General features: G+C 35.9%; 2 protein-coding genes across 4 annotated transcripts; both read left to right on the plus strand.

Annotated features, from left to right (window-relative positions):
- The first annotated feature begins 3180 nt into the window (after nt 1–3180).
- LOC110372009 (zinc finger protein 774) lies at nt 3181–11550 on the plus strand. Of its 3 annotated transcripts, none has more exons than XM_021328508.3 (3): nt 3181–3575; nt 3792–5495; nt 6271–11550. In XM_021328508.3, the coding sequence occupies exons 2-3, from the start codon at nt 3827–3829 to the stop codon at nt 6492–6494; spliced, it is 1893 nt and encodes a 630-aa protein (XP_021184183.3). In that variant the 5' UTR covers nt 3181–3575; nt 3792–3826; the 3' UTR covers nt 6495–11550. The 3 variants fall into 3 exon arrangements, with proteins under 3 accessions (XP_021184183.3, XP_021184184.3, XP_021184182.3); XM_021328509.3 differs by having other exon boundaries at nt 3181–3540; XM_021328507.3 differs by having other exon boundaries at nt 3182–5495.
- Nucleotides 11551–12136: 586 nt separating this feature from the next.
- Nucleotides 12137–23053, plus strand: LOC110371992 (putative sodium-coupled neutral amino acid transporter 10). The gene is made up of 10 exons (XM_064036785.1): nt 12137–12370; nt 12859–12976; nt 13323–13479; nt 15813–15936; nt 17824–17945; nt 18269–18417; nt 18730–18866; nt 19156–19392; nt 20589–20742; nt 20928–23053. Exons 1-10 carry the CDS (start codon nt 12287–12289, stop codon nt 22565–22567), a joined length of 2922 nt encoding a protein of 973 aa, XP_063892855.1. The 5' UTR covers nt 12137–12286; the 3' UTR covers nt 22568–23053.
- The last annotated feature ends 41 nt before the right edge of the window (nt 23054–23094 follow it).

The raw sequence follows: 23094 nt of genomic DNA on the forward strand, positions 1-23094 counted from the left end.
GAAATAACGAAAATTTTGCCATTTAACTAGGGAATTTTGAGCAAGTTGCGTTGCCAAAGAATGACTGTTTCAAAATGTTGTGGATTTATTTATTGTCTGCTTGTACTCATATTTGCCAACCTACATGGTAAACAGTAGATAAGTATTGCAAAGATATTATTACAATAATAAGATGAAATAGTAGGTACCAGAATCATTTCTGTTTCTTCCGCGATAAGTTTTTGTATTTCAATGCGCGATCAGAACAGTACCTACCTATAAACTTATATTTTTCAACCTATTAATATGGCATCGAACTTTTCGCCCTCGAAGGCACGCAAATAATAAAAGAAGAACTGCACCTTTCGAAAAAACATAAAAACTGACACCATTGCGACAGTGCGACCCATTTCAGTAGCGAGTTTAGGCCTAAGTATATGTGGGGGGCAATTAAAATGTACATATCTTTTTTGAAAGAATATGTGCCCTACATGAACATACAACACATAAGTACCATCGTCGTTCAATATGTTCTAGCATACGTTGTTCGTCGCAAACGCAACACAATCTCTCATCCGCATCGGTCGGCTATTGTTAACGAGAATATCCGGAGGGACTCCAATCTCAATCACTGAGGATCTTGACCTCAAACGAACAATCAGTCAATAAATAATGCTAGACTTAGGTATAGTTAACTAACGTTTGAATGCCTGTGTCTGATCAAATTGAATAATTTGGAAGGTTTTGTTTTTAGTAGGTTCAGGCTGATCTGTGAACTGCTCACGGTCACTATTTCTAGATAAAAGTTCATATTTAATTCTCAGTACCTAACAAATATTTTATAGCAATAAATAAACTTTCCTTTTTTTCTTTTTCCCAAACTTCTACCTTACTCAAAAATATTGTGGAAAAACTACATGTTTGACTAACTCTTAATAAGGGCAAATATATAACGATAAAAAGGCATAAATTAAGAAACGAGCCTTATTTTCATCCCTGAATGGCCACACAAAAAATCTTCTCTATATCCGTGAACTATATATCCTGTCCTAAAAAAAGCCAGCTGTAATTAGTTGATCCCGAACGGGCGAACACATGGTCCCAACAATGTTCTTGTTGGAATTGTGCAAGCGTGTCGGCAGTGGTGCAAACTGCGCCATTGTCACTGAACAATAGGGAAAGCCGCGGCCAGCTTGTGCGATAGACTTTTTGGAGCTAGAGAAACAGCGGGAGAATAAGCGGAGAAGATTAACGGCTTTTGCATGGCATATCATGATGGTTTCAAATTGAGTTAAATGAAAACTCCTTTGTCTTAAATAATGAGGTAGACCGACTTTACGTCAGGCAATGCGCTGAATGAGATTAAATTACAGGAATAATGAGCCTACTTATAGTTCTCTCCAAATTCCGAACTTCCGAGCATGTGGTCACACCAAAGCTGCTATTAAGTTTGGCACGAAAGTAATACCTTAAATTAAATCAATATGTAGTACTAAACTCCTACGCTATCGCCATTCTAACGGCCCAACAAACTCAGCACAATTTCTATGAACTAGGCTCATTCCATTGTCGTATCATTTTGAAAAAAAATCGCGTCCGTCTGTAAACCACAGTAATGAAAATATTATTATTACGTAAGGCTTTGAATTGCTTCAAAACGATGGTTACATGCATCGTAAGAGGTTTTATGCGCATTTTGCTCACGATGATATCCTGACTTGCACAATGGGGTTCGACAACCTCTGTCGTGAAAACAATTGAATGACAATTTGTAAAGGTATCTTGAAGAGATTATGTGATGTTGCTACTGGGTACGAATACTTACCATAAACATACACATTGAAGGTACCCCTATAATTTTTTTATAAAAAGTTGCATTATCTGAATTGAGAGACTGCTCCTTATTTACAGCACTGCGATATAAATGTATTCTTTCTACGGTAGATAGGTACTAGCTAACCCTGTTAGATCTAAGCCACTATTTCGAATAATTAAAGTAGAATCTGAAGAATTCCTAAATACCTACGCTTACCTACGTATGTACCTACTTATGATATGCAGGAACTAATTAAAGTTTATTACCACCAAAAAATGTTACAGAACTCGTTTATCTTATCACAAATGCTTCATGCCTTACAATGTTTTTATCTAAAACTAACATAATGTAAAGATACCGGCTACCTAGTTAATTACGCACATAGTTGGGCTAAATAATGAGCCACATAGATATATGGTTACCATACTGTGTAATTACTATAGGCCGTTGATGTCTTTGCAAGTATAGTTTACTTCGGTTTAGGAAAGACATCAACGCATTCGAATTAAAAGTATCTACCATCTATTAACGTGTCTATAGTCTGATAAATAAAATTATAAGCTTCCTAGTATATATTTAATCTGCGGATTAACATATTCATATGAATTCAAAAGATCTAATTAGCGCTTTGTAGACTGCAGACGTGCAAAGACTGCTACGCATTGGGTACGTTACATGAAGCCAAACATATTTAAATTAATGTCTTTGCATGAAGTACATAGGTAAGCGCAGTTAATAGATATTGTTCCGATGATCTCATGCCTCTTACACATAAATAATAATAATAGGTCATTAATAAAGTACTTTATTGTGATTGCCAATGAACATGCAGCGAATTTTAATACCTAATCTACGAAGATGATGAATATCTTATTAAGATCTGTCGCCATTTATCGCTTTTATTACCCCCAGTTAAGGTGGCTAAAGAAATATTTTCATTATGCCACGGTTCACGATCATCCTTTTTGCGACTTATTTGTTTCAATGATGCGCAGTCGGTCAGAGTCACCTCGTTTTACGTCTATAAATAATCCTATTCGTGATTGGACGCTTGACTAAACAAAATTATTTCTGTTCAATACTCGCCCGGGCGCGGTCATAATAACTCGGTAAAGATGCCCTTAGAATGTTTACATGCATTAGGTACATCTGTGTGTACTCAGCTTTACGGGACTCGGGTGGTAGTTCTACAAGTTTGTCACGAGATGTCGCTACTGTCGCTCGAAAAATATAAATTATTTGGACAGATTTAACGTTATGAACGCAATTTTACTTATAAATTAATGTTAAAATATGTTTTTAATTATATATCTATGCATATTACGTAGTAAAAAGCACAAATGTGTTAATTTTCACATGCCAGGATGTCGTAACATTTTGCTATACTAGATGGCCCCAGCGTCGCGGTAACTTTGACAGAACTTATAATTTTAATAAATCTTTCGTCTCATTTGCTCGTGAAAGAAATCATTCGTCGATCGAGTAATTTGTTCAGCATACAGTTTTCGTAACGTTTATTTACTTGCATTGCTGTGTTTTGTGAACAAAACTACAAATTTCAGATCGTACCGTGTTTAGTGATGACGTGAGTAAAAGTGAATCGTGCGAACGCGATACAATGGATCGGTGTACAATATTCAATGCTGGTAATGGGCGATGTTCTCGTTAAGACAAAAGGCTCGTCCTTCACACATTAGTAGAGCATCATTGTGCAAACAAGCTGTTATCTACACGTAATGTTAGAGGTGATTATTGTAATGCTAATAGCGTTACACTGCATGTAAGTACGGCGAGCTCCCGCTCGAACATACTCTCACTGCGTCCAGCAGACGTTTACTAACTCTTGATGGTGGTGGGTTCTATCGCTTGCTGTAACCAGTAATACAGCTTACTAATCGACAAACAACCATGGCTAATGTAAAGAGTAGATTAAAAGCACCCAAAAGTGCATCTACAAAGAAGAAGACGGGACTAAGTAAAGTAAAAAAATCCTCAGGTCCCAAAGAGTTGTTGAAGAATGATAATGTGGTGATGAGGAGGCCGTGCAACCGTAAGGTCTTGACCGCTGATGAAAAGGTTAAATTCTTGTTGAAACATGGACATATGCTGAAAGAGAAGTTTATAGCTAAGCCACCGGTGAATGTGAAGCCTCCCCCGCCTATTAAAACACCAGGCGTTTCTAAGAAAAAGCATAACAGCAATCATCCCATGATAGCAAAAAGCGGTCACCTTAAAAAGAATGCCAAATGCAATATGAAACTCGTTGGCAATATATTGAAGAATGAACTGATGATAAATGACCGGACTGCTAAGAACGGTGCAAACGGTGCAGTGTTGCGTTCACCGTTGCCAGTGGGCGTGAACAATAACAATGACACAGCTATAACAGACCAAAACAGTACATTTCATGAGTTCTCCGATGAAGAGTGCAAACTCTCAGGGGATGTGTCTGCTGCATCCAATGAGGTTTCTGATGATGAAGAATGTTCAGACAATTTGGAAGGAAAAGATACAAATAAATCTAAAAATGGCAAGAAGGCTAGTACAAAAAAGAAAACAAGTGAACAACATATCAAATTAAAAAATGGAGTGGTGTTGTCTTTAGCTAATTTTGAATGTGATTATTGTAAGAAGACGTTCAACAAGAAAGCTGCATTACGCAGTCACATGTACACACATCTTGGTATCAAGCAGTTTCGGTGTCCACATTGCCCACGTTTGTTTAAGAGACGCACTAACTTACATAATCACATAGACCGCACTCACAAAGCTCTTGCGGACGATCCAGAAATTTATGTTTGTAATTATTGTGACAAACCGTTCCTTGATAAAGACACTTTGAAGGAACATCTTGCATCTCACAGTCAAAGTGAAAATCCTTTTAAATGTATTTACTGTAACAAAGTTTTTGCCTATCACACTCTGTTGATGCAGCATGAGAGGAAACATATGGTGGGAGGGCGCCACGAGTGCACTCTGTGCAGCATGTCGTACCGCTGTCGCAACCGCCTCTACATGCATGTCAAAAGCCATTTAAAAATCAAAGATTTTGTATGCCAGTATTGTGGTAAAGACTTTCTCAGACAGAATTCACTTACAAGACATGTTGAGGTCAACCACGGTGGACATAGGATTGTGTGTCCGATCTGTAAAAAGAACTTGAAGGGGCACTTAACTGAGCATATGCGGACTCATGAGAAGAAGCGTCCGCATGTGTGTCCAGAGTGTGGACAGCGGTTCACTCAGTCCACACAGATGAACGTTCACCGGCGCTCACACACCGGCGCGAGGCCGTACCCTTGTCGCATATGCAAGCGCCTCTTCTCTCACTCTAACGCTCTAATGCTGCATATTCGTCGTCACACAGGGGAGAAACCCTTCCCATGTGCCATGTGCCCCATGTCCTTCTCTCAGCTGCCGCACATGAAAACCCACATGAGGAAAATCCACGGCAAGGAGAACCCATACAAGTGTGCTAAGTGTAACTCCTTTTACAAGCTCAAGGCACAGCTTGATGTCCACGAGAAGACTTGCACAGCAGGAACAACCGCCAAACCTGAGCCCAAAGGTAAAAAGAAGAAGTCCATCAAAGGTGATGATGAGATAGAAGTGGAAGCGTCCATGTCTCTCTCCCGCATGAGGTTCCTGCTCGCACTCCTCCTCACGATGATCGCTACCAAAGAAAAACTCAAATACTTAGGTGCGTAACCTTTTATTACATACGAGTTTGTTTACACTACACTCATAATGGCACTGTTTTTTTTTCTTTAGTGTGGAGTACATTGCTTAGTGTGTGTCCGCCAATAACGGGAGCCCATATCGGCAATGCGTGCACAGTTCATAGTCATTTTCAGAGTGGCAAAATGTTGAATATCTAATGTTGACTTTTAATAATATTGTCTGGTACATAAGACATCAACGCGTTTCCATTCAGTTCGCATCATCATAGGTCATTGAGTTAATCGTAGTAACAAGGTCGTAATAACAACTGCGCCGTCATTGAAAATGCAAGTGCGATCGAATCGAACAAACATTACGAAGCACTACAGTATTTGTTCACTGGGTTGCGAAATGTGCTGCGTACCGAGTGTCGTGTGCTTGTGTGAGTGCAAACTTGTTGGCACGTTGTCCATCGCATAGCTTATGTCATCCTGGTTTTTTTCTAGCGAACATACTCGTCGATGTATGAACACAGACGAGTTGCCAACGGTAAACATAATGAGTAATATTTGTGAGTGAGTTCATTTCCCATTGTGTTGTTAATTTTTGGTGTTGGTCGGTGTCGGCGGGTAAATGTAGGTTATCGGGAAATGGAATAAGATTTTTTATGTTCGTACTTATTGTACAAGGCTTTCGGTTGGGTAGATTATAATGGTGGTGGTCTTGAAAATACCTTTTTCAAACTATAATTACGAAGCTTTGTAAATAAGCTCATTATTTTTGAGGTGGAAATCTCACATGTGTCTTTCTGGCAGGTTTCAACAAAAGGCTGGTGGATGAAATCCTTGTAGAGTCGTTGGAGGCTATGAGTCAAACTCCTTGCAAGGATGAGTCCCTCCCGCCTGTCAAGCGCCTTCGCAAGAACATAGAAATGCTTCTAATAGGGACGGTACCTAAAGACCAGATGGAAAACTTCAAGAAAGAGAACAAGTCTACGGAAGATATCCTGGAATTATTAACGAATGAGAAAGAGAAATGAAGTCAGAGTAAGTTTATGATGTAAGCGACATATGGGTTTTCTATCCTACGTTTGATATGTCTTGTCCAGTCCGAAGTTAGCTGTTAGCTGCGCAGTGGACAATTTTATTCCCAAAAAAATCTATTGCGCAGCTAAACTGCTAACTTCAGATGCCAAGATGTTATATGACTATTTATAGTTGGGGTGGGTCACGAAAACTGCGGGCAAAAAAGTGTAAACGACATAAAGAATGCGATAAAGGTTTTGAAACGTCGAGTAAAGAAAGTACCTTTATACATGACATAGTATCGCGTTTGAGTCCCGATCTATACTAATATTATAAAGCTGAAGAGTTTGTTTGTTTGTTTGTTTGAACGCGCTAATCTCAGGAACTACTGGTCCGATTTGAAAAATTCTTTCAGTGTTAGATAGCCCATTTATCGAGGAAGGCTATAGGCTACTTTTTATCCGGGTTCGTGCAGAGGTTTCCGAAACCGTCATTTATAAATATAATAGAAGCAGTCCTATATTCATTTGTTTTGTAGGATAGGCGCCATAAAAAGTTGACCCTTTATTCATTTGTTATTCTTAAACAAAGTTGCACGTGTTTAAAGTTTTATTATTCGTCATCACGTGTTTAGCCCATTTAGGAATGCCTCGCCTTTAGTCTGACACATCTGGCTAAATAAGGCGCATGCTTTGGTTCAAGATACATAAGTGCATGTAAATGAGTAAAAAACTAAGCCAATATTTTTTAAAGCTTTTAACGCAACTTTTTAATACGTAGATGCGGTTTATATAAAAGAATATCGTATGTGCGTTTTCGTGTTTAATTTTCCAAAGGATACATGCTTGTGTATGTGTGAAAATGTGCGTGCACTTTGTCTGTGTATGGTTCGGCCACTACTGAGTGCTCCCGAGTTTACGCATATAAAGACACATTGTGACATTGTGAAGTTATTTACACACACAAGTATGGCTAAACCGCTTTCGTAAAACTAAAAGATCAATGCCTAGAAATACCACAGTTTTCCAAACAATATTTAATGATGAGATAATAACATTTTACATCACAACAGAGCGATTAGTTAATCTCGTTTTAATCGCCACTTGATCGCATAGCTATATTTTTATAATCATCAATAGCTTGAAGTAGACTGCCTTTATTTTTGTAAATAAATAAATCATTACGAAATTGGTATAGTACAAGTTAAAATAAGACTTTTAGCTATAAATAGTAGAAGAGGTAGACTATTTATAAGTAATATTTAGCTCACGTACTAATTTATATTATGTGACCCGCCCGCTAATTCTATGGCCATACCATAACGTGTATTTGCACAGTACCGGAGTCTCTTTATAGATACTGAACTGAAGTTCTCGTCAAATAATTATGCCGCTCTGAAGTTAGCTAGTGACGTCACTATAGTCAAAATGTAGATAAAGCACTGCGATATGCGCATGCGTGATTCGTCTAATGACTAACTTCACATAGGCAAAGGTATTTGACGACAACGGTATCGGGATTATTAGGTGCATTTAGACTTGTATGATTACCCAGTATTTAGCACCCAACGTATGTTTCGATCATTTATTCATAATTTTCACTATTTATGTATCACCATTTTTTATTATTTTTACGGTCCTCATTTATTTTGGTGCAGTTTAATTTGTCTATAGTGCAATCATGTTTTCAGACAAACTATCGATATCGATATAGTTCCCATATGTCATTTCCATATCAATAGAAGTTTGACAGTTAAAAATGTGCTTCACTTTACTAAGAACATCGGCGCTGTATTATGTATCTATTCATTTCGTCCTCGCTTTTCAAATCATTGTACATAATGTGCATTCACGGTCACTGTCGGACTTGCAATTGATCTGTCGTATATAACAATGTTATATAGCTCGTTCAACCGGTTACTGTTACATGTTTTGTATTAATTGCACATTTAATTGTGACAAGTCTAGGTTTTTGCATGAGTAAATAAAGCCTTTAGGACGGATAAATTACCCTCAACTTGGTTACTGCATATGCGTCTATCTGTCTGTTTGTTCACTTTAAACTCCAAGAACTACTATACGAATTTTTATGTGGGTTTTCACCAATACACAGTACTCGCATCTCTACCCTCTTATTAATAAACACAGATTAATAAATAAATATAATAATGATAAAATTACATCAAGAAATAAGTATGGAGTAACCATACATTTTCATCAATTTAACCTTGGATTGTGATTGTTATTTATAAGGGGGTTAGTGTGTATTAGCTCAATAATTTGAGCCAATTTTAAGTGACATATTTAATATCAGGTTTTTATATAAATAGTACAATGATTAGAATCAGCCTTAACGTGTTAAAATATAAAAGTTATAGAAAACAGTAGAAAAAGTAGATGTAGATGAGAACTGAAGTTTAGGTATTTATTTTAAAACTGCTATATTTTTTTACATATTGGGGTGCTGAATTCAGCCGCTTATTTTGCTGATATAGGTATAAACCTGAAAGATAGAGTAAATAAGTAGAATCTTTTTCTAGGTATGATACAAGTTGATATTGTCAGTCGACATTATTGTCAGTCGATATGTGACCCAAATAATATAACATCACTATTCAATAAATAATAAAATTACATTTAAGTAATGATGTATCTAAACTTAGCTTTAAGATAAAATGTTTTGTCTTAGTATTAAAATTAATTTAATTTGAAGGAATCTGCCAACTAATTATTAAAAATAGTTCAGAAAAATTATTGGTATCAATATGAGAGAATATCAATTGAATAAACTGAATGTTTAAATATAACGTCCATTCATAATATTTTTAATTAAATTATTTTTTAATTAAGAAAAATATGTGAGTATTAATTTAAAAAGCTTTTTTAATAATCTTTTTTGAAGGCAGATTCCCTTTGTCATATAATCAACATTTAAAAAAATAAACAATGTGACTTGCCATTGAATCAAAGTGATTATCCCAAAGATAATAATCTTATTGCATTTTAAAACTTTATTTATGCTAGTTTTAAACTTTTTTAATATTTCGAGTGTAAAAAGAGGTTTAATATAACTGCTATGTATTATTCTGTCAATGTGAGTTTCTTTAAATTGCCATATTCGAATTCGTATTTTTTTTAACTTATAGAAAGAAAAGAAAAAAAGAGAGAATATTAATTTTAAGGCTACTGACCTGTGTATGTAAATGGTCCGAGTTAATTAAAATATGTAATAAAAATATATTTATAGAACAGAATAGGTAGCCATCTTGGTTTTATTAAATGTCATTTTATACTCGATATAAAATAAATTGCGCATTAGCATTCCTTGATAGAATGATCGTGCCATTAATATCATTTGTGTGAATGGTTATAATTTCTAATTATAATTATTTATAATATAATATTTCATTTTTAATTGGATTGCGAAGTATTGTTATTGTTTTTTTTAATCAGCTTTATATTGGTAATACATAATCGGCTATATTTTTTTTGGTTAAGTCTTAAAATTCGTTATTTATTTGTATGCGTACACTGCCTTGTTTAAAAGCCAATATGCATTTCTTTGTAATGTTTTTTATAGGTCGTGGAAGTATATTGAATCTCAATACCTAATTTATGAATGAATATTCTAGAAATGCCTACAAAGCTTGCATAGTTATCTGAAGATGTTTAAGTAATAGCAGTCCTAAAATTTTACTTTGTATACAGGTCAAACGCGTAATTATTTGTAATTTTAAAAATCGTTCAACAGTTACATAAAGCATGTATTTTTAAACTAATTACTTAAAGACAATAGCATTCATTTAGCCGTAGTATTCCATTCGATAATTATTCGTGTGCGATCGAAGGTCTGCATGTGAACAAAAGGAAATTACTTCCCTCGCATCATTGCGTACGCGCGTAAAATCTGTGACGCGTGTGACGTCACGGTTCGCGGCTCTTGCGCCGGCTGCCGGCCGATTTCATTGTTGGTAACATGTAAGCTATTCGTGCATTCCATAGAGGAATTTGGACTTTATTCTGTTAGGAATAGGGACTGTTTTGAATTGTCGGGGTTGAATATAAAACCTTATCGTCTCAACGATATAATTTATGAAGGTTTTTTTTTATGTTGAGATGTTAAAGTTTCAATTAGTACCTACCTATTGCAATAGTTTCCTATTGGCATATTTGAGCTTGAAAATCGATAGATTTCTGTTCAATTTAAATCAGAAATCTTATTCAAACAAGCAAACTGGGTTAAGTGCAAACGTAGACTATTAAATAAACATTACAAAGAAAAGCATTGTTTTTATACCAAATTGTTATTATAGGTAATATTTTATAGATTTGTGTCAGTGCCATTTGTTGTTATTCTTTTATTATGACTCGTATATTATTTATAAGCCTTTTTAGTGTGGGCAACACTTTTATAAAATAAAATAATTTAATAAACTGCAAAATATTAAAGAAGTTTGACTCGGATGTGTTATAGCAATATTTTAATTCATTCATTTGTGTTGTGGTTGGTTGTGTTTCTAAAACTTTCAAAACGCACTTATTTCATACTTGGGTCAATCACGTAATCACAATTTTTTATATCGATGTAATGCTAGCTTAATAAATGTTAACTAATGTAGTATGCAGACAATAAAATATTACACGGTGTTCAATAGAAAGAATCGTAACCATATCATGCTTTAACTGCTTGTATGTCGCTGATTATAAAACAATAGAAAATCAATACAAACATAAGACATACAAAGGGTTAATTTAAGTGCCTCCAAAATGTGACATCGGGCCTGACCCAATTTTTTTAAACATTATTTATATTTTTGTTTTATGAATGTACTAGAATGGTAAGTAAATTGTATTTTAATAAGAATTGTGGGTTTAGGGGTTAGCCAAAGACACGCCCACCTAGGTGTAAAGTCAAATATTGTACCTATATTATATTTATGCGTGCATGCAACTTAGGACAGTATTCGATTGTAAGTAAAAGTCGATATTTAGAAACAGCATTCGAATACTGGCCGAAAGTACCAAAGAATACTGATAGTGAATTCACTAACATTAAAATGTAACTACTGAATTTATGAGTTTTATTTGTGTTACGTTTATAAACCCAGTAGTGAGAAGTCTGACCCGACAACAATTAGTCTAACCGGGCGTAGGTATTGTGTTACCCAGGTACCTGGGTTAAGGAGATCAGACATGCAGTCGCTCCTTGTAACAACACTGCTAATAATTTGGAAAACGCTAGACTGATGATAAAGTACGTAAAGGCGGGAAAATAAAAGACCACCAAAATTAAATCCACTAAACACATGCACAATCGATAAAGCTCTAATTGCATATTGCTATTTATTATTGCCTATTGTTGTAAGTTACTTGGGCAAAATAAAATGCTATTTTCGTTCACTTAAAACTACTGATTTTTATACTATTTTCACCAATACTAGATACAGATATTTCTGAGGAAAGTTTAGATAATTTCCAATTTGAATGATGCTTGGTGGGATGGCAGTGTATATTAAATCTATCGTAAATATTACATCAACAATCAACTCCTTGAAGAACCTACGTGAGTAACTTGTGTTAACTATTCACTTTCCATTAAATTATTGTGTAGAACGGAGCGCAATAGTCAACGCGACACTTGAAACGTCAACGTCAGGCACGTCAACAATCTGCCAAAACTGTCAAAATCAGACAGATTCCCCCAGCGAGTTGTTCAAAACAATACGTGTGTACCGATATGTGGCCCTAAAGAAATTCCGTATTTAGGGGCGTATGTGTAGTGAAAATAGTTTAGAAAACTTACAAACATGGGTACCACTGGCCAATCTATCACGCTGGCCAACAGTATTATCGGAGTCGGAATATTGGCTATGCCTTTCTGCTTTCAACAAGTAAGTTTCATTATTTTTTAAAATTTAAAATAGACTTCATATATCAGGTTTATTTTCGGTAGTAATTTTATTAGTCTATTACACGTTAAAATGTTATAACATTGCCTCGAAAATTCGGCCTAGGATGTAACAAAAGATAACCTTAGCCTTGGTGAATCCAGTTTAGCAGTTCTAGTAAAAAAAAATGTTTTGATAACCTTTACCAATCAATCTAGAGTAGGTACAGTTCCTATGAAATATAATCTCGAGCCTGTTAGGGAAAAAATGATGATTGCTTCTTCTGTTTAAAGATATATTTTAAAAAGGAAAAGTTGTCACAGAAACAACTTTCAATAAGTTTTGATACATTTTCACAGTTAATTTTGCTGATAAATTTTGTATTTTCCCCACAGAAATGTACAGGGTAAAACATAATATTGTATGAATTTCTTAGGTTGCATGCTGTTTGAAAAAAAAAATATATATTTTTCTATTGTTTTTTCTTTCAGTGTGGTGTATTGCTAGCTACTCTCATACTACTGTTTATGGGTCTGGTCTCAAGATTATGTTGCCACTTCCTTTTGAAATCAGCTCTCCTTGCAAGAAGAAGAAACTTTGAATTTTTAGGTAAAGTATTAACAAAAATTAAGCAATATGTTTACTACAATATAATAAAAAAACTTTAACAAGAAATAAAATCGACTTCAATGCCTAAACATCTTCTAAGTCTAACAAATGTTATACTGAAAACCACATCAAAATTGATTCTGCAAAACTGAGATATTCCCGCATACACATACATACAGGTCAAACTGAGAACCTCCTTTTTTCATGTTGGTTAAAAATAGTTGAATGTTGGTATATTGCAGATCTAAACGACAGAACAAATGTCGTCTCTGGTTAATCAAATGTTCCTTTGTTAAACTCCATATTTTGTAATAACTTGCTAATAGGTAATTTTTAAATGTTTTAGCTTTCCATGTATTCGGACAAGCTGGAAAAATAGCTGTGGAAGTTGGCATCATCGGCTTTCTGATGGGCACGTGTATAGCTTACTTTGTTGTGGTCGGAGATCTGGGACCACAGATTATTGCTAAGATGTTTAACATTAACCAGAGTGATATATTGAGGTAAGTATTTTAAGAAAAATATTTTTTTATTGGAACATTGATATTAATTTTTTAGTTGAATTTTTAAGCACTTTATACTGCATTTCAGTACATTATAATATTTGGATCTATCCATTTTGTTAATGTGTTACATTATGCTACAATCTGTTCTACTTATATCAATAAAGATTTATTTATAACATGAAACTTGAATACTCTTTCAAGCAAAACTTCTGAATAATTTGATAAAATAAGAGGTAGGATAATCTTTATCCTGGTGCAGTAACTAATTCCCTCTGGATATGTGTGAAACCACAGATGGAAGCTACCACAGAATAATTTTAAATTTTGGTAACATTTGTACATGCATAGTACTCATTCTACAGGAAAACAAAATTTGTTGAAACTGTTTTTAACTCTTTCCCATTGTCTCCAAAAGTTATTTTGTAAACAGCTGTCTTTTACTACCAGTTACTTTGGTTATTTGGCAAATAGCTGAAACATGTTTGCACTAGTAATATAATAAAGAAAGAAACATTTTTGCCATTTGATTCGCTTAAAAACTACATAACCATATTTTTTTTTTTTATAAGGCTGCTTATTTATGTATGTCCCAGTAACATAGGCCATATTTTTTACCCAGTTAATTGTAGCTCAAGATGCAAAAATTGCTAATGTAATAAAATTAAATTATAAATTTAAAAAAACCCCCGACCCAAAAAAAGTATGCAATAATTATGACAAAAGGTTAGAAACGCTAAACCCTATAAAAAGCAATAAATAACTTTTAACACTACGTAAACTCAATTTTGTCGTGTCGGGGGACCGCTCTAATTCATTACTTCAGATACGTGTTTTTTTTTTAAACGATTGTTGTAATTAGGTAGGTATCATTTGATTTATGTAAGTATTTATGAAGGTAAAAAGCGGTCCCCCGACACGTCAAAATTGAGTTTCCGTAGTGTTAAAAGTTATTTATTGCTTTTTATAGGGTTTAGCGTTTTTAACCTTTTGTCATAATTATTGCATACTTTTTTTGGGTCGGGGGTTTTTTTAAATTTATAATTTAATTTTATTTCATGCTTTTTAAAGGAGCTCCTTAATTTTTCCTTCTTTCATTTAATTTATTTTATCTTAAGATGGGGTCGCTATATGCGATCTCGGCCAAAGGAAGCTGTTTAACAATCCTCATGACAAACTAGATTTTCAGCAAAAATATAATTCGGTTTATCCGTTTCATTCCGGTATTCCAGGGTTTCATCCACCACATCCCATTTCCAGCATCAGGTTCTCGTCAATCAGAAACATGAAGAGAACTCGTCAAGACAAATTCAACGAGCCCAAACTCGATGGGTTTACTAAAAGGCAGTTCAGGGTTACGTCTCCTACCTTCGTGCCCTAACAGAAGACCAGCTCAGTGGTTCCAAAAGACATTAGTGTTTCAAATTTCAGATCCCACATATACTTGCAAGTAAACTGAGCGTGTAACATTCCTATCACATCTAGCAAACGAGCTGATGACCTTGAAGACCTGAACCGATTTCCACCAAACATAGCTAAGAACACTCCCGACTGACATACCTTTTAAACAAAAAAAACCGCATTACAATCGGATCATCCGTTTGGGAGCTACGATGCCACATACACACACACACACACACACACACACACACACACACACAGACACGTCAAACTTATAACACCCCGTCGTTTTTGCGTCGGGGGTTAAAAACATATTTATAAATGTAATTAGTCTTTATTTATTTAACTATTATTATCACCTGTTGTTTTGATATTTATGTATATTATTGACTTTATAAGCCAACTTTGTCTAGTTTACGCAATTCATATCATTGGCGGAGGTTAATTCACTATGAAGGATTTACCTAATCAAGTGTAACGTAACAGTTTTATGCAGTTTTTATTTATAGCAACATTACTTTTATACCTGCAGTTATAGAACGTGATTAAATAAGGATTTAATAGTTCGCTTATCAGAGTTTTAAGCTGGGTTATTAATTGTTGGATTATGATGTGATGATTATAATTGGTTGATGAACTCAATTATGAATCACTAATCGGATTCCCGTGTTGTCACCCGCGTCTCGTGGGAACTACTGCCCATATCGGGTTATAAATATATCTAGCCTATGTTACTCGCGGATAATGTAGCTTCCTCATGTTTCTTCTTTATTATATCGGTATAGAAACATAGATTATGTAGAGAATTTAATTAATTCCTCTCATGTGAGAAATAACGTTCTATTTTCTATTTCTTTTCCTATTTCAAGTTACTCTTATTTTAAGTTCTTCACTACTTTATTTCTTAATCTTTAATTACACTTATGTTACAGAACATCAATAATGGTGATAGTATCGATCGTATGCGTGCTACCACTGGGCTTGCTGCGAAACGTGGACAGTCTGAGCAACGTGAGCGCGGCTACTATAGCATTCTACTTCTGTCTTGTTATGAAGGTGAGTTTTTTTTTTTCATTTTTATTTCATCTCGAAATACAGCCTGGCTAGTTCGTAAGTGACTCGCATGGTCACAGTCATGTCAGGTGCCACTGTCCCGCGAGCCCCCATAATCACCCTCGCTCTTTGCGTGGACCTGCAGTGTCACTAAAGAGCTGGCTAGGATACACTTAAATGTAACTTTACTTTAAGTTTTACTTAAAAGCATTCCTTACAGTTGAGTGGCTGTAGAGTTTCTGTATTCGGCCATTAGTAGGATAAACACTACTTTAGATATATTCTTCTTGTTTTAGAAAAATGCCGATGAAAAAGTGAAAGAATATACTTAGGTATAAAATCTAGGCCTACCCCTGAACTTTCCTCCTAGAACCTATGAAACTTATGAAAGTCATGCATTTTTTATTAAAACATTTTGTAGTGAAATTCTCAGTCTCAGCCGTTAACTTGAATTACATAACAACCAAGATTTGTGTGACTAATACCCGTTTAATTTAATCGATAGTGAAACACCTTGAAACTCGATAGTGTAATAAAATAACACAGCATTATAAATAACCAACTGTGTCGGCATGCCGTGTCAATACATAGTTTATTAAGTATTCAAACTAAGAATAATGGTATTCATTTCACCATCAGTAGAAGTAGATAGGTACTAATGTTGATGAAAGGGTACTTACTGTTATCAGTAAACAAGAGACACTTGTGTTATCTATATCTGTTGATAGGTACAAGTGTTTTAATTATAGTCTGTTTAGTATCATTAAACAACACAACAGAATTTGTTATGAATACCTTTTAACAAATGATTTTGATTATGTGATTGTAAAATTCAATACTCATAGAAAAGCTGTGAATGATGTTTTTACCAGGGAGTAAAATAGGGCAGGTTCATTTTAGGATAGTAAATTTTTACTCCTTTCCCTACTGCTGCAGCATGTTCGACCAAAATCAATCATTAAAACAGCTAATCAAATTATTAATATAGTCTGTTTTATAATCTCGTAGACTAAATTAACATTTGCAAAATGTCAAACTTACAAATAATGTTGCTAGCTTTTTTGTGCAGTGTTGTACTTACGATTAGTTACGATACCGGTTTGTTGAATCGTGGTGGCCTGGTGGGTAAAGGACCAACCTCTCAAGTAAGAGGGCGCGGGTTCGATCCCAGGTCAGGCAAGTACCAATGCAACTTTTCTAAGTTTGTATGTACTTTCTAAGTATATCTTAGACACCATTGGCTGTGTTTCGGATGGCACGTTAAACTGTAGGTCCCGGCTGTCATTGAACATCCTTGGCTGTCGTTACGGGTAGTCAGAAGCCAGTAAGTCTGACACCAGTCTAACCAAGGGGTATCGGGTTGCCCGGGTAACTGGGTTGAGGAGGTCAGATAGGCAGTCGCTTCTTGTAAAGCACTGGTACTCAGCTGAATCCGGTTAGACTGGAAGCCGACCCCAACATGATTGGGAAAAAGGCTCGGAGGATGATGACCGGTTTGTTGAATCGTAACGTTTTATCTATAAGAGACGAATTTAATATTCATTCAAAGTTTTATATTTACAATTCACGTACGAACACACGGCTGCACGACGTGCTACAAACTGCCAGGGATGCCAGGGACCACGCAACGCCTTGCGTAATCATGAAGTATAAGCCCATTATTTCAGGATGACTTATTGTAAAAAAACGATACTTGATTTTATTAACGCTAAGTTTCGGTCGTGCCACATCACTATTTAAGAATTTGTAATGAACTGACAACACTCGTAATGTCAGTTTAGATTAAAAAACAGACTTTAGTATATACGCCGTAAATCTCCAACATTCTCGCAGAAAATTTGTCGAATAAATAGATCTAGATCTGTTACTTTCATTGTCTTTAAATTCCAGGTAATATTCGAAGCGGCCGGCGTGATGCTGACGAGCGATTGGAACCAGCGCGTCGAGATGTGGCGTCCGGCCGGCCTGTTGCAATGTGTGCCTATATTCTCTATGGCGTTGTTTTGTCAAACGTGAGTGGAAACTCTTTTTACCCGACTGCGTGTAGGTGGGTTATATTTTTAATGCTTTGTTGGTAATTGAGGGTAGATCGAATATTGGGTTACATTTTTTTTGCATCCATATTTGTTAGATTAATTATGAGGAACTATAGAGGAGCTGACCACCTTAGCTTCTCTCTAAATAATAATTGAAAGCAGTCACTATAGCCGAAATCGGTAAGGAAGAATATAACACCAAATAAAAATTACACAGCCAGCACAAAAACTACTCGAAATTTAAAAATAAAGGAAGAAATAAATAACATTAAAGTTTATATAATTCTTTCACATTACAGACAACTGTTCGAGATATTCGAGTCCCTCCCTACATTATCACTGGAGAAGATGAACATAGTGACGAAGAATGCCATCAACATTTGCACCGCGGTGTACTTCACTCTCGGCATGTTTGGTTATGTTGCCTTCGCTTCTCGTGATATATCAGGTGAGTTTGTTGTGAGAAGATGAATATAGATAGTGGAGAAGATGAACATATATAGTGGAGAAGATGAACATATATGTATAGTGGAGAAGATGAACATATATGTATAGTGGAGAAGATGAACATAAATAGTGGAGAAGATAATCATAGATAGTGGAGAAGATGAATATAGATTTTTTAAGAAAGCCATGATCATCTGTACATTTTGAATAAAGAAAACTTCAATAAACTAATTCAAATAACAGAACTTCAATAAAAAAAAGGTTGAATACATAGATGATAAAATATGGTATAAAAAGCTTTTTTTAATTTCAGGCAATATCCTAATGAGCTTGAGTCCAACAATGGCAAGTGACGTCATCAAGCTTGGTTTCGTGATGTCGCTCGCGTTCAGTTTCCCTCTCATCATATTCCCTTGCAGAGCCAGTTTATACTCGTTCTTGTATAAGAAGGTAATTTTTATATGTATAGTGATAGACAGTGTATTATAAACATTATTTGTGACACGAATTAAGGCAACTAGACTAATCACAATGTAGCAAAATTCAGTTACAAAAAGTTTTGATTTTTTTAAATGACTTTATACTTACTGAAATTTCTGCCTGGTTCATTTCTGTTTTACTCATTTTGATACAAAACTGTTGAAATCTTTCAAAAGACGCCAAAATGTTACAACAACCGCAACTTTTTCTCTCACTAAATTACCTACAAAATAAATGATGTCAATATTCTTCTCCACAGGTCCACTCATCCCACCACGACCACATAATCAACCACTCGATCCCAGAAACCACATTCCGCTGTATAACAGTGGGTATAGTGGGGGTGGCTCTGTTCATCAGCCTGTTGATCCCCAACATAGAGCTGGTGCTGGGCCTGGTGGGCTCCACTATAGGAGTGCTGATCTGCGTCGTGTTCCCGGCCGCTTGCTTCCTCAATGTCACCTTTAAGAACACCAATGAACGGGTGTTGGCCAAGGTGAGTGACTTAAAGTGATCATGGCTATAGTGACAGTGGCTACAGTGATGATGGCTATAGTGATAGTGGCTACAGTGGCCCTGGCTATAGTGACAGTGGCTACAGTGGCCCTGCTATAGTGACAGTGGCTACAGTGGCCCTGGCTACAGTGACAGTGGCTACAGTGGCCCTGGCTACAGTGACAGTGGCTACAGTGACAGTGGCTATAGTGACCATGGCTACAGTGAAAGTGGCTACTGTGGCCATGTCTACAGTGACAGTGGCTGAAACTATGGTGTGTGGTGGAAACCAGGTTCCGTTGTATAACAGTGGGTATAGTGGGGGTGGCCCTGTTCATCAGCCTGTTGATCCCCAACATAGAGCTGGTGCTGGGCCTGGTGGGCTCCACTATAGGAGTGCTGATCTGCGTCGTGTTCCCGGCCGCTTGCTTCCTCAATGTCACCTTTAAGAATACCAATGAACGGGTGCTGGCCAAGGTGAGTGACTTATAGTGATCATGTCTATAATGACAGTGGCTACAGTGGCCCTGGCTGTAGTGACAGTGGCTACAGTGGCCATGGCTACAGTGACAGTGGCTACAGTGGCCATGGCTACAGTGGCCCTGGCTAGTAGTGACAGTTGCTTACAGTGGCCATGGCTTCAGTGGCCCTGGCTAGTAGTGACAGTGGCTACAGTGGCCATGGCTACAGTGGCTACAGTGAAAGTGGCTGAAGCTACAGTGTGTGGTGGAAACCACATTCCGTTGTATAACAGTGGGCATAGTGGGAGTGGCTCTGTTCATCAGCCTGTTGATCCCCAACATAGAGCTGGTGCTGGGCCTGGTGGGCTCCACTATAGGAGTGCTGATCTGCGTCGTGTTCCCGGCCGCTTGCTTCCTCAATGTCACCTTTAAGAATACTAATGAACGGGTGCTGGCTAAGGTGAGAAGTCTTTAGGAGAAGTGACTGGCCAATATGTAAACTACATAAAATGAAAAAAATATCATTAGACTAAAATGAGGATCAACCTAATATAAAGCACTGACTTACTTTTAAAAATGTATCTACTTTTCATGGAATTCAAACATCATAAATTAACGAGTACGTTAAACCTTGGAGAAAAAATAAAAAAAAAATATTTGCTAAAAATGTGAAATTCAAAATCTGCTCCCTATACATCAATTTTCTCTGTCTCCTCAATTGTATTTTCTTTCACAGGGTGTACTAGTCCTCGGGCTAGTTATAATGGTGCTCGGAACATACGCGAACTTACAAGCGGCAGAAAGCAGCATTGAGAAGTATGATGATAAGTACACGCAAGAACGTATTGACAAGATCGTTGAAGACTTCTTTGAGAATAGGGATAAAGATGGTACGTATATACAAAGTTATTAAGGTATAACGATTCTCTTAAAAATCTAAATCTTGGGTGAAAATACGCCTATTAGTCTAATTTTTTTTTGTATTTTTAATCAATATGCGATATCTCCAATATGATATCTCCTACTATAATATTGAGATTTTTACGAGGCCTTAATTGTATTGTTGTTCCTTCAGATGTTTATTTGAAACCACCACCAGAGAGCAACCTACCAAAAGAACCTATCAACACAATAGAAATCAAGAAAGATATTCGCAAAGATTCAGAGATCCAACCGCCAAATCCCGTCCCACCAGAATCGCAATCCAACGAGAAACTACCACAGACAAAGAAAATAATCAAAACAGAAGAAAAGATAATACCAAAACCTGAAATCAAAGAAGCTATAGACAAAGTATCTGAAACTCATCCAAGAAATCTCAAAAATAAGTTAGAATCTAAATTAGCAAACGGTATAAGCAATGGCGAAGCTCAGAAAACAAATGAAGTCAAACCACAGTCGAACGAAGATAAAATCGACATGATCAAGCAACAGAAACTTATTGAAACTATCAAACAGCATGGTGAAGAACAAAAAGAGTTAATAAAAGAACAGAAAGAAATTCTAGACGAGATATTGAAGACTAAGAAAGAACTTCAACAAAATAAGAATGAGGCAGAAGGAGCTATTGAAGCTAAGAAAATAGCTGTTGAAAGTATCAAGCAGATTGCTGATATGGCAATAAAAAGTATAGGTGGGGTTTCTGAAAAACCTGATGTTAAAGATGAAGTAAAAGCAGAAAGGTTGGAGAAATTAACTAATGATGCTGTGCAAGAAATAGCTAAGAAGGCTGTGGAAACTATAGAGGCTATTCAAGAAATTAAAGAGAAGCCTGAACAGCCGATCGCAGCTCCACAAAATAGTCTGCCGAATGCTCAAGCAAATGTCCAAGCCCAGAACATTCCCGCACAAAATGTTCAACCTCAAAATGTACAGGCAGCAATACCAGTCAATCCTCAAGTGATACAAGGTGCTAATGCTCCTGTAAAACCGAAAGATCAAGCTCCCAATAATATAGCTGCAAATGTTCTTCCACAAGTAAACAGTGCAGTTGTAAATCAAAATGGCGCTGTCGTTCAAAATAATGTTAACAATGCAAACCAGCAACTAAAACGAGAAATCAAGCCTGCTAATGAAATAGCAAAAGAAAACGCACAAGTACCGAATATTCAACCTAAACTACCAGAAAATAACGCACAAAATCAACCTAAAGTAAACAATATAAATAAACCAGTTTTAAATGCAGAAGTTGGTGCAGAAAAACCACATTCGCATTCACCTGATGAGCCACAATCATACAAGCAAGGCGAAGATACACAAGCCAAGGTTCCCGAGACTAAAGTGGTACAAAACGTGCCTCTACCCATAGTTAATGAGCTTGCTAACAATCAAATGAAGATCAACAGACAGCCAGCTGCAATACAACCTAATAAAGACGATATAAAAGTGAATATACCTTCTAAAGTTCAAAATAATGGTGCTAAACCGAATTTACAAGCTAATCTCCCTCCACCTAACTCTAATTTACAACAGATTGTCAATCAAGCCCACGCTAGGCAGAAAAGAGAAGTTGTCGATTGTACCAAAAAGGTGACTTTAAAACCAGAGGACAAAGCTATTTGTAGAAACTTAATAGACGGGAATAAAGATTCTCAAGAAATATTGAAGAGTGTAGATTTGAATGAAGTAGCCTTACCTAAGAGTTTACCTCTCGATGTCAATGTTCTACATCATATTAGCAGAGCATTAAAAAGCTTCGATAGAGACGAAAGATAAAATTTTCGTTCGCATTTTGTTGGTTGTATGTGTGCACTGTACTGATGCATTTATTTGTTGATACGTTTTTAATCTACAGTATTCTTGATAGGAACTCTTTGTTCTGTTGAGATAATCACGTAAGGATGTTTCGAACACTTTTCAAAAATTATTGAGATTTTTTGCCATATTAGATAAGAATTGGATACTTAAAATTATTGTACTGTAATGGTAAAATTATGTAAAATGCTTATACATTTTTTAAAAAATTGGGAAATTGCGATTGAAGTATAAAATGCTTTCAAGTTTCCGGAATATCACTTTATTTTGAAACTGTTTTATGTTGATGTGATCTCCGATGTATTTATTTAGGTCTTTAAGAAAATAAGACGCTGAGATTTCGAACTTAATCCTTGTTCCTAAAACGCATAAGTTATAATGTGATGAAAAGTAAAATACTTTGGACTGATTGTGTATTTATAAAGGAATAAAGATATTTTCAACAAACGTGTCTTGGTTTTATTAAAAAACTTACCTGCCCTTCAGAT

The sequence above is a fragment of the Helicoverpa armigera genome, chromosome 11 (genome assembly GCF_030705265.1).
Source record: "Helicoverpa armigera isolate CAAS_96S chromosome 11, ASM3070526v1, whole genome shotgun sequence".
Classification (NCBI taxonomy): Eukaryota; Metazoa; Arthropoda; class Insecta; order Lepidoptera; family Noctuidae; genus Helicoverpa; species Helicoverpa armigera.

What these genes read in the sequence shown, in the direction of transcription:
- LOC110371992 (XM_064036785.1), top strand. Translation starts at nt 12,287, where the DNA reads ATGGGTACCACTGGCCAATCTATCACGCTGGCCAACAGTATTATCGGA. An exon ending in AACCAGAGTGATATATTGAG is followed by an intron (nt 13,480 to 15,812) that starts GTAAGTATTTTA and finishes CTTATGTTACAG; the next exon opens with AACATCAATAATGGTGATAG. An exon ending in ATGAACGGGTGTTGGCCAAG is followed by an intron (nt 19,393 to 20,588) that starts GTGAGTGACTTA and finishes TTTCTTTCACAG; the next exon opens with GGTGTACTAGTCCTCGGGCT.
- LOC110372009 (XM_021328507.3), top strand. Translation starts at nt 3,704, where the DNA reads ATGGCTAATGTAAAGAGTAGATTAAAAGCACCCAAAAGTGCATCTACA. An exon ending in AGAAAAACTCAAATACTTAG is followed by an intron (nt 5,496 to 6,270) that starts GTGCGTAACCTT and finishes TCTTTCTGGCAG; the next exon opens with GTTTCAACAAAAGGCTGGTG.